This window comes from Electrophorus electricus, chromosome 22 (genome assembly GCF_013358815.1).
Source record: "Electrophorus electricus isolate fEleEle1 chromosome 22, fEleEle1.pri, whole genome shotgun sequence".
Lineage (NCBI taxonomy): Eukaryota > Metazoa > Chordata > Actinopteri > Gymnotiformes > Gymnotidae > Electrophorus > Electrophorus electricus.
The window spans coordinates 14498757-14510199 of NC_049556.1; the positions used below are offsets into that span (position 1 = coordinate 14498757).

Sequence of the window (11443 nt, forward strand, 5' to 3'; positions counted from 1 at the left end):
AGAGAGTATTTCACCATTGTCTATTTCACTCACACACGCACGCACACACACACACACACACACACAGAGTGTACATAATGACTTTAATTAGGGTAAAGTTGTATTTATGTGAACAGGAATGGCTAAAGTAAAATTGTTGCTGTGTTGCTACACAACATTAATGTGTCACTGTGCGATTGTTGTTTTGGACTGTGTGTTTGTGTGATACATTAATCTGTCTCTGTGCTGTTGTTTCTTTGGTGTGTGTGTGTGTGTGTGTGTGTGTGTGTGTGTGTGTGTGTGTGTGTGTGTGTGTGTGCGTGCGTGAGTTTTTGCATGTGTGTGGTGAGCTGGGGATTGAGGTAGAGTAAATTTCACTGTAGTGTGTGCATGTGTGTTTGCGTGTTTGTTTGCTTGTGCATGTGTTGAGCTGAAATTTGAGGTTTTTATTATTCTGTGTGTGTACATGTGTGTGTGTGTGTTGCATTAAGTTAGCTAGGCAGTACAGGATTCTACTGCTATATATGTCTGTTTGGACTTGAAATTTGTCTATTCTTTATGATGCAAGAAATCTCCTGCTAGAGGGTGTTGTGCGCACAGGTTACGATATTTTTTTCTTTAAACTTTGGATATTTTCATGTGTTTATCTGCCCAACATGCAAAATCTTCTGCTCCCAACTGACTCAAAAGTCCTGAATAAATGCAGATTGCTTTAGGGAAGAAACTGCTATGATGTTGATGATGAAGAGGGGTGTGTGTGTGTGTGTGTGTGTGTGTGTGTGTGTGTGTGTGTGTGTGTGTGTGTGTGTGTGTGTGTGTGTGTGTGCGTGTGTATGCAAGCAGACGCAACAGATGCATATACACCACAAAGATGCACTATGCTCCCTCACTGTTTATTTTAGCCTGTGTAAATGTAATCTTCCACGATGGCCCCACACATGCCCACACACATGCCGTTCACAGGTTAGAATCCTCAGGGAGTTATTGAAAAGCTATTGATACAAAATATACATAATGTTTATCATTAAAAATATTATTAGCCATATCAGTATAAACATAATCCATATTAGCATAACACTCTTGCTTAATATTGAGGTAAACACTCAGATGAACGCATGTGCGCACACACACACACACACACATACACACATACACACACACACACACACACACACACACAGTTTAATATATACACACACACACACACACACACACACACACACACACACACAGAGTTTAATATACATATACACACACACACTGGTAGAAGGTCCAAATTTGAGCAAAAAAGACATTAATGCACATCTGGAATTGTGTAGTGATTTCAGTAAGACTAGTGTCTACTTCACAATACCTTTACATTTTGTGATTTTGTGTTTGTGTATGTGTGTGTATATACATCATTGTGTTTTAGGTCAGGAAGATCTTCAGAAATGTATGCTGATGTCAGTGAGCCTGAACATGCTGAAAGTAGAAATTCAAGACAGTAAGTGTCCTCTCTTTCTAACCCTAACCCTAGAGACTCCAGACAGTACGTCTTCCTCACATTATTTTCACTTTTCACACAATCTTTTGGTACACCAATAAGGTTTAAGAATGTAAACATATATTTGACATTTCTAATTAACTACCCTAAATATGTTAGCATAATGCTTTGACCAAAATATATCTGACATTTGTATGCATGTGTGTAAGTGTGTGTATTTTTATGTTTATATTAGTGTCTACTAATGTGATCAACTTACGGGAAGTTGCAGCTCAGCTCAAATGCAGTTTCAACAGACTCAACAACAGTAAGTGAAAGTATGTGCCTACTCCTAACTAACGTTACCTCTATTCCAATACCTTAACATCTAACCTAAACTGAAATTGTAGACCCAAACCTCTAATCCAAAGTGTTTTATACTCACACACACAATGCATATTAACCGTCTACACATCCAGGTTTTGGAGATGTAAAAAAAATTAAAGATAAGTTACGTCAGAACCTTTCTACCTTTATTTTGAAACTGCTCCCTAAAAATGTAACTGAAAAACAATAATAGTTTTAGGAGAAAAAAATTTAAAATAGAAATATACAATAATCTAGTTGCACAAGTGTGCACACCCCTAAACTAATACTTAGAGCTGCAAATTTTCAAAGTCAGTCAAATTTATTTAAATAGTGCTTTTTACAATTATTGTCACAGAGTAGTTTAACAGAAACCCTAAACCCTAATCTTGAACTTAAATGTATTCATTTTTACATGTGCTCTAATCAAACCTTAAACCTTTTATGACATCTGATAGATTACTCTACTTAATGAGGCTATTTTCAAGATCACACTGAATTTAGCTGACTTGCCCATATCACTCTTATACCTTGTACTGCAAATTTTAGCATTTGAACTCTAGTATAATGGGAAATCTTAAATCCACACCTAAATACAACCAAACTCACTACAAGTAGGCAATGCACAAAACACCTGCAGGAGGCTAAGATAAGTCCAAACACAATGGACCAAACTCATCTTATCCTAGCTTAAACTTTCAATTCAGTGATGAAAGTCAGTCAGATTTATTTATATAACAATTTTTACAACACTCATTGTCACAAAGAGCTTTACAAATGTATGGGTCCAGATCCCTAATGAGCAGCCAAGGATGACAGTGGCAACGAAAAATTCCATAGGTGGGATTTAGAAAGAAACCTTGGAAAGACCAGGACTCAAGAAGAAACCCTTCCTTCATTGGGCAGCCCAGCTAGTACCACAAATATTGTCTAACTACTTTGTCACCGATGAGCAGAACTAGTCTAAATTGGCATCATCTCTGCAGCAACATGCAAATAAAACAAAAAGACGTTGCATGAGCAGCCCATATATGATACCCATGCCAGCGATTAGCATGTAGCTGTGGCAGGTTTATCTATAGAAGCATAACTAAAATGGAGGGCCTGATGGTGACCACAGTCCTGAGGGCCTGATGGTGACCACAATCCTGAGGGCCTGATGATGACCACAGTCCTGAAGGCCTGAGGGTGACCACAGTCCTGAGGGCCTGATGGTGACCACAGTCCTGAGGGCCTGATGGTGACCACAGTCTTGAGGGCCTGATGGTGACCACAGTCCTGAGGGCCTGATGATGACCACAGTCCTGAAGGCCTGAGGGTGACCACAGTCCTGAGGGCCTGATGGTTACCACAGTCCTGAAGGCCTGAGGGTGACCACAGTCCTGAGGGCCTGATGGTGACCACAGTCCTGAGGGCCTGATGGTGACCACAGTCTTGAGAGCCTGATAGTGACCACAGTCCTGAGGGCCTGATGATGACCACAGTCCTGAAGGCCTGAGGGTGACCACAGTCCTGAGGGCCTGATGGTGACCACAGTCCTGAGGGCCTGATGGTGACCACAGTCAGGGACCAGAGCACCCTAACCTTAAATCCTAAACCCTAAAGCATTAACCCTAAAGCCTAACCCTATCCCAGAACTTATTACAGCATCAAACATCATCCCCACTGAGAGTCTCTTATAACCAGAGCTGTTTATTTCACGTACTGAATCTGAGAGGTTCTCATAACCAGAGCTCTTTCAAGAGGCTGCTCAGCCGGTTTATTGCTGATGGGGAGAACCTGAAATAAGCGTTGCTCAGCCCTACAGATATTCTGCCAAGATGTCAGCCTTTCGCCCTGCTGAGGGCTCTACTGCCGGAGTTGGGGACTCCTTCTCTACGTTTGTTACATCCAGGGCTGCTAGACTAGATACTACAGACTGCTGTCCTGGCCTTCCTATTGCCTGGATGCACTCTTCCAAATATCAAATGTTCTCCATCAAGCTAATGATTAACTTACACTTCTCACAGATAAATTTATCAGTAATGACAGAGGATTAGCTAAACATGCCACACTCGACACAAATAAAAAACAAGTTGGGAGCCATGTTGAAATGAATATGCCAGCTGGTAAGATACTTCACTTACGTTAGTACCCATAAGATGTGTGTGTGTGTGTGTGTGTGTGTGTGTATGTGTGTGTGTACATATGTGTTGTGTATGTGTGTGTAGATACTCAGGATCAGTGTTGTCCACTGCAGTGGACACTCTACTCTTCCCACTGTTATTATTTCTCCGATTACGGCATGTCCTGGCACCAAGCTCAAGATGAGTGTGAGAGCATGAAGGGGCAGCTGCTGGTGCTGAACAGCAAAAAGGAGAAGGTCAGTGTTTATGAACGAGGCAAAACAACCAAACACTTATCAGCAGTGTTTATGAACGAGGCAAAACAACCAAACACTTATCAGCAGTGTTTATGAATGAGGCAAAACAACCAAACACTTATCAGCAGTGTTTATGAACGAGGCAAAACAACCAAACACCTATCAGCAGTGTTTATGAACGAGGCAAAACAACCAAACACCTATCAGCAGTCTTTATGAACGAGGCAAAACAACCAAACACTTATCAGCAGTGTTTATGAACGAGGCAAAACAACCAAACACTTATCAGCAGTGTTTATGAACGAGGCAAAACAACCAAACACTTATCAGCAGTGTTTATGAACGAGGCAAAACAACCAAACACCTATCAGCAGTGTTTATGAACGAGGCAAAACAACCAAACACTTATCAGCAGTGTTTATGAACGAGGCAAAACAACCAAACACTTATCAGCAGTGTTTATGAACGAGGCAAAACAACCAAACACCTATCAGCAGTGTTTATGAACGAGGCAAAACAACCAAACACTTATCAGCAGTGTTTATAAACGAGGCAAAACAACCAATGTTTTTTTTAAAGCACATTTCTAATATAACCAAAATCCATAAGGGCAAGTATGTTTGAATTTTACTCAAGTATACTTACATTCATTTTAGTACAGTTAAGTAGACTTTAATTCTATATTTGTACAACTATTGCAAAATAGCTGTTCAATGCTAACATACTTTAAGTGTAGAAATTAATAGTGAGGCCTGGGAAGTACTCTAGGTGTGCTTAGATATATTAGAATAATTCAGTATGATCTTTTCCTACAGGAACAGGACTGCACAGAATGTTCTGTAGGGGTTTTTAAATCCAGGTGAAAAACATAATTACTCTGGTCTACAAATTTATAAGAATATTAGTTCAGAAATGTACTTTGTATAGTGGGGTTCTTATGTAAAGCATTTTTCAACATTTTAAAATGAAAAAGTACTATTCAAATAAAAATAAACATTATTTTACCACGGCTTTTTTACAACGGGCGTAGTATGTTAGAGTGGCTGTTAGCTAGTTCTGAATATTGTATAGCTTTTAACTAGGTGCAATACAGTTGTTTGGTTATAATTAACAATGTGATATCATATGTAATCTTGCTGCTTTTGGTTAGCAATTGCAAGCTGCAGAGAGGAGATTTGTTTGTGTTTACAAAAATGAATGCAACAGGGCTACATCCAGTTCCCAGCACTGAAACAGACCACCACTTTGTCATATATATTACTGTTTCTGTGCAAACCAATCTCATAATCCTAGTTCACATTAATAACCTTGCCATAAATATACCAAAAATAATGTGCATATGTGCAAGATATTAGGATTAGCCGTAACAATTTGCACTATTAATCGCTCCGTGTGTGTGTGTGTGTGTGTGCGTGTGTGCGTGTGCGCGTGTGCGTGTGTGTGTGCGTGTGCGCGTGGGCGTGTGTGTGTGTGTGTGTGTGTGTGTATATATTAAACTGTGTGTGTGTGTGTGTGTGTGTTTGTGTGTGTGTGTGTGCGTGTGTGTGCATGTGTGCATGTGCGTGTGTGTGTGAGCAGTGAATGGATGCCTGGCCAGCCTGATAACTGGGAGGCTCATGGTTTGGGTGGAGGGGAAGACTGTGCTCACTTCCACAGAGACGGCAGATACAACGATGACCACTGCTCTCGTGACTATCGTTTTGTCTGCAAATCCCACGCAATCACATCTGATCAGTGAACACACACACTTATCTCATAACACATAATGCACATAATAACACACAAATGAAACGTTCAAAAATGAACACAGTTATTATCTCATAACACATGCCTGCACATAATAACACACAAATTAAACGTTCAAAAATGAACACAGTTATTATCTCATAACACATTCCTGCACATAATAACACACAAATTACTTTTAAAAAGTAAAGATATCTCTACCATGCAAAGATGAACACGAGTCTCTTTTTACAAATCTGAGTCAAGTCTCAAATCTCTGTGATACAAGTGAAATCTGGGTCAAGTCTCGAGTCTCTGTAGTACAGGCCAATCTGGGTCAAATCTCGAGTCTCTGTAGTACAGGCCAATCTGAGTCAAGTCTCAGATTTCTGTGATACAAGTGAAATCTGGGCCAAGTCTCGAGTCTCTGTAGTGCAGGCCAATCTGAGTCAAGTCTCAGATTTCTGTGGTATGAGTCAAGTTTAAGTCAACTCTCAAGTCCCCATTAGAAGTTTTGTTTAATCTCATTGTTTACAGTTCATAGTCTTATTTATTTATGAAGTTGCTGACATGCATTCTCAATTGCAAAGTCATGGAACAGTGCCTGAAACCTAATGTTAAATATATGTTGGTCTGCAAACTAGCATTAGCTATCAAAATATAACAAAATATGGCAGTAGGACAATGGCACATGTAACTATAAAACTAGAAACTGCTTAAAATTATATGAAGTTTACTAGAAAAAGTATTTATTAGATATTGATCTAGCTAGCTAGCTGGTTAGCATACTTTTTAAACTACAGGCAATCCAGGTAGCTAGCATACTTGCTGTCCATACCAACATTTTCATGTGTTTTAAGATGTCTTACAAAGTTCAGTGTCATTTTGCTAGTGTCCTTTATTTTAACGTTGTGTGTAGCACTGGGATTATGTCCGTCTAACTCAAAGATTTTGTACCTGAAGATGCTGATTAAAGGTTCATCGTGTCCTATGAGATGCTGATTAAAGGTTCAACGTGTCCTATGAGATGCTGATTAAAGGTTCACCGTGTGTTATGAGATGCTGATTAAAGGTTCACCGTGTGTTATGAGATGCTGATTAAAGGTTCACCGTGTCCTATGAGATGCTGATTAAAGGTTCACCGTGTCCTATGAGATGCTGATTAAAGGTTCACCGTGTGTTATGAGATGCTGATTAAAGGTTCACCGTGTCCTATGCTGTACCTGGTGTGAGAGCTGAGAGATGGAAAAAAAAAACTAAACATGTCCATTTCAGAACTGACAGACAAGATGCTCGCTTAAAATCAGACAGAAAATACGTTTTTTAAAAACAATTTGTTAGATTCTTGTTTTTCCCCTACACTTTCACAAGTGTTAAGTCACAAGTTGAGTCACAAGTCAGTTAACCAAAAGTCCAAGTCAAGTCGTGAGTCTTTCAACATGACAGTAGTGCAACTCGGTCACCATCTGCTACCATCTCAAAACACACACACACACACACACACACACCAGTAATAACACATAACTGAAATTAACAATGAACACACTCACTCATCATCTCATAACACATCCAGTCCATATAGTGTGTCCGTGGTGACTGGTTTCCAACATGTTTTTTTCCCCCGTAAGCTCGTCCTCCACCGCACAGCCTGTTACACCAGGTGGGAAAGTAGACGGGTTTGGGCTGAAGCTGGCAAAGAAGCTAAAGCGGTTAGCCACAGCAATGCGTGCAGGTGTCGGGTGGCTCTCACCACTTAACCCAGTCCAACGTAAACTAGCTAGCTAGGCTAGCTAACGATAAATAACTTCTGCTACCTCTAGACAATTCGCCTCAATGTACCATAATTTTGTGTGGGTAGCTCTGCTAGTATTTTTAGTTAGCTATGTCGGTCACATGATGGGTTATTTTGTCTCAAAAACTTGTTAAAATGTACTAAGTTAGTTACAAAACTAGAGACAGTGAGTGATCATAATCTAGCTAGTTAGCTAGTTCATATTAATTTCGTATCTTTTATTTCTAAAACCAGAAGGGCAGTATCTGAATGTGAGCAAGTGTCTAGTTAGTAATCTAGTGATTTCTAATCTAGTAATCTGGTCAAGGCCTCGAAGTGTGTAAATAGCATCCACGGTGTTGCTCACTAAGTGGAGCTTCTGGCTAGTAGAACTGGGCAAACGCTACCTCAACTCTGGAGGTAGGTGTGGGTGTGCGTGAGTGCGTACATGTGTGCACAGAGGTGCTGCTTGACACCAGGCAAGGCCGGCAACTGCTGAGGGCCCCAGGCCAGTGGGGGGTGCCCGAGGACTGACACACTTTAAACTACAGTAATGGCAAAGAGTCCTGAATTCTCTTGGGTGGCCCCGTGAATTTTTGCCTGCAGCCCCAACAGACTCTAGAATCACCACTCTGCGTGCATGTCTGTGTGTGTATGTGTGTGTGTGTGTGTGTGTGTGTGTGTGTGTGTGTGTGTGTGTGTGTGTGTGTGTGTGTGTGTGTGTGTGCACGTGCACGCATGTGTGATCATCGTGTACAAGCATCATAATTATGAGTGTTATAACTGTGGTACTACAGTGTAATACAATGTGAAATAAATGAATTGTGAAATCCTTTGGTTATCAATAGGGATTGTGGTGGTTTATGAGTGTGTGTGTGTGTGTGTGTGTGTGTGTGTGTGGGTTGGTTTACGTGTGTGTGTGTGTGTGTGTATGTAGGGTTAATTTGGGTTTGTGATGGTTTATGACTGTGTGTGTGTGTGTGTGTGTGTGTGTGTGTTTAGGGTTCATTTGGGTTTGTGATGTATTATGAATGTGTGTGTGTGTGTAGGGTTCATTTGTGTTTGTGATCGTTTGAGTGTGTGTATGTGTGTGTGTGTGTGTGTAGGGTTCATTTGGGTTAGTGATGGTTTGAGTGTGTGTGTGTGTGTGTGTGTGTAGGGTTCATTTGGGTTTGTGATGGTTTCAGTGTGTGTGTAGGGTTCATTTGTGTTTGTGATCGTTTTAGTGTGTGTATGTGTGTGTGTGTGTGTGTGTGTAGGGTTCATTTGGGTTTGTGATGGTTTGAGTGTGTGTGTGTGTGTGTGTGTGTGTAGGGTTCATTTGGGTTTGTGATGGTTTGAGTGTGTGTGTGTGTGTGTATGTAGGGTTCATTTGGGTTTGTGATGGTTTCAGTGTGTGTGTAGGGTTCATTTGGGTTTGTGATGGTTTATGTGTGTGTGTGTGTGTGTGTGTGTGTGTGTGTGTGTGTGTGTGTCTAGGGTTCATTTGGGTTTGCGATGGTTTGAGTGTGTGTGTGTAGGGTTCATTTGGGTTTCAAGTTTCAAGTTTGGTTTATTTGTCACATACATAGTCATACACAATATAACTCGCAGTGAAATGGTGGAGAGTGCTCTGTCCAAACTGAGGGAAAGAAAACAGTGGTGCGTAGAGAAATATAGATATTCTCTATATGTGAAATATATATATGCAAAGATAAATATATATATTCTATGTATGTACAAAATATATTAACAATGTATGTACAATATATGTATATTATGATTATATACACAATGTACAATGTATATGGTTGTGTATATGTACACAATCTACAGAATGTACAGATCCATTTTGTATAATAACATATCTAAAGTTGTTGTGTAACAAGGTAATTTAATATAAATATATATATACAGATATACAGTTATGTTACATGGTGGTGGTGGTCCCCACAGTTTATCAGTTTCCCTGATTCAGGGCCCGAATGGCCTGTGGGAAGAAGCTCCTCTTCAGCCTCTCTGTCTTGGTCTTCAGGGAGCGAAAGCGCCTCCCTGACCTCAACAGAGAGAAAAGTCTATTGTTGGGATGGGTGGGGTCCTTCACAATTCTCCTGGCCTTGGTCTGGCACCGCTTGTAGTAGATGGTCTGCAGGTCAGGAAGTTCCGTGTGAGTGATGCTCTCTGCTGAACACACTACCCTTTGGAGTGCTTGTCTGTCCTGCTTGGTGCTATTCCCAAACCAGACTGTGATGCTCCCCGTGAGGATGCTCTCGATAGTACAGGTGTAGAAGTTCCGCAGTACCTTGAAGGGCAGTCTGAAGTCTCTTAGGCGTCTGAGGTGGTAAAGGCGCTGACGAGCCTTCTTTGCCAGGGAGTTGGTATGGCGGGACCAGGACAGGTCCTGCGAGATGTGAACACCAAGGTACCTGAAACTATCTACTCTCTCCACCGTGGTTCCACTGATCCTCACAGGTTGGTAGTTCCGCTCCTGCTTCTTGCTGCAATCCACGATCAGCTCCTTTGTCTTACAGACGTTTAGGAGGAGATTATTTTCCTGGCACCAGTTTTCCAGGTGTTTAATCTCCTCCAGGTAGGCCCTCTCGTCGTTGTCCGAGATCAGACCCATGACAACGGTGTCGTCAGCAAACTTGACAATGATGGTAAAGCTGGAAGTGGCTGTGCAGTCGTAGGTGTACAGTGAGTAGAGCAGGGGACACAACCCTGAGGAGCTCCAGTGCTGAGGGTGAGGGTGGATGAGACACAGTTGCCCACCCGTACTGATTGTGGTCTGTCTGTTAGGAAGTTGGAGATCCAGTCGCACAGGGATGTATGCAGTCCTAGATCCCCCAACTTAGTAGTGAGTAGGGAGGGGATGATAGTGTTAAATACTGAACTGTAGTCGACAAATAGCATTTTAACATAATTTCCTCTCCCTTCGTCCAGGTGAGTCAGTGTAGTGTGGAGCAGATGTGCAATTGCATCGTCAGTGGAGCGGTTGTGGCGGTATGCAAACTGCAGTGGGTCCATGGAGGCTGGCAGTGAAGATGTGATGAAGTCTCTGACTAGCTTTTCAAAGCACTTCATCACGACTGATGTGAGGGCGACAGGGCGGTAGTCATTGAGGTCGGAGGGTCGAGGTTTCTTCGGGACGGGGACGATGGTGGATCGCTTGAAGCTGGACGGGACAATACCGAGCGTCAGGGAGAGATTGAAGATGTCGGTGAATACCGGGGCTAGCTGATCTGCGCAGGCTTTGAGGACCCTCCCGCAGATACCGTTTGGTCCCACCGCCTTCCTGGTATTCACCCTTTTAAACACTCTCCTCACGTCACTCTCCGTGATGATGAGAGGGCGCTGTTCTATGGTGGGCCCTGCGCATGTGCCATTGGCTGCGCCGATAGTGCCATTTGCACTAGCGCTGTTAGCATTGGCGCTGTTAGCATTGGCGCTGTTAGCATTAGCGCTGTTAGCATTAGCGCTGTTAGCATTAGCGCTGCTAGATGTAGCCTCGAAGCGAGCAAAGAATGTATTCAGCTCGTTCGCCAGAGACTCATCCGCACTCATCAGTCCGGAGGGTGGGCTCCTGTAGTCCGTGATCGTCCGTAGTCCCTGCCACAGGGATCTAGAGTCACTCTGCTGGAACTGTGTCTCTAGTTTCTTCCCGTAGCGCTGCTTCGCCTCCCTCACCGCCCTGCGCACTCCGTATGCCGCAGACTTGTACTCGTCCATGTTCCCGCTGATGATCCCCGCATTGTAGGCAGCAGTGCGAGAGTTCAGAGCCTCGCGGATGGTTCTG

The 11443-nt window shown here is 42.3% G+C and overlaps 1 protein-coding gene across 1 annotated transcript; it reads left to right on the forward strand.

The window, feature by feature from the left end:
* The first annotated feature begins 905 nt into the window (after window positions 1–905).
* LOC118240673 (C-type lectin domain family 10 member A-like) lies at window positions 906–5910 on the forward strand. Its single transcript, XM_035521771.1, has 5 exons — window positions 906–942; window positions 1394–1465; window positions 1701–1772; window positions 4021–4258; window positions 5748–5910. The coding sequence occupies exons 1-5, from the start codon at window positions 906–908 to the stop codon at window positions 5908–5910; spliced, it is 582 nt and encodes a 193-aa protein (XP_035377664.1).
* Window positions 5911–11443: the final 5533 nt, after the last annotated feature.

Coding starts and splice junctions, on each gene's coding strand:
- LOC118240673 (XM_035521771.1), top strand. CDS start 906: ATGGCCCCACACATGCCCACACACATGCCGTTCACAG. Junction 943..1,393: donor CACACACATGCCGTTCACAG/GTTAGAATCCTC, acceptor ATTGTGTTTTAG/GTCAGGAAGATCTTCAGAAA. Junction 1,466..1,700: donor GAAAGTAGAAATTCAAGACA/GTAAGTGTCCTC, acceptor TGTTTATATTAG/TGTCTACTAATGTGATCAAC.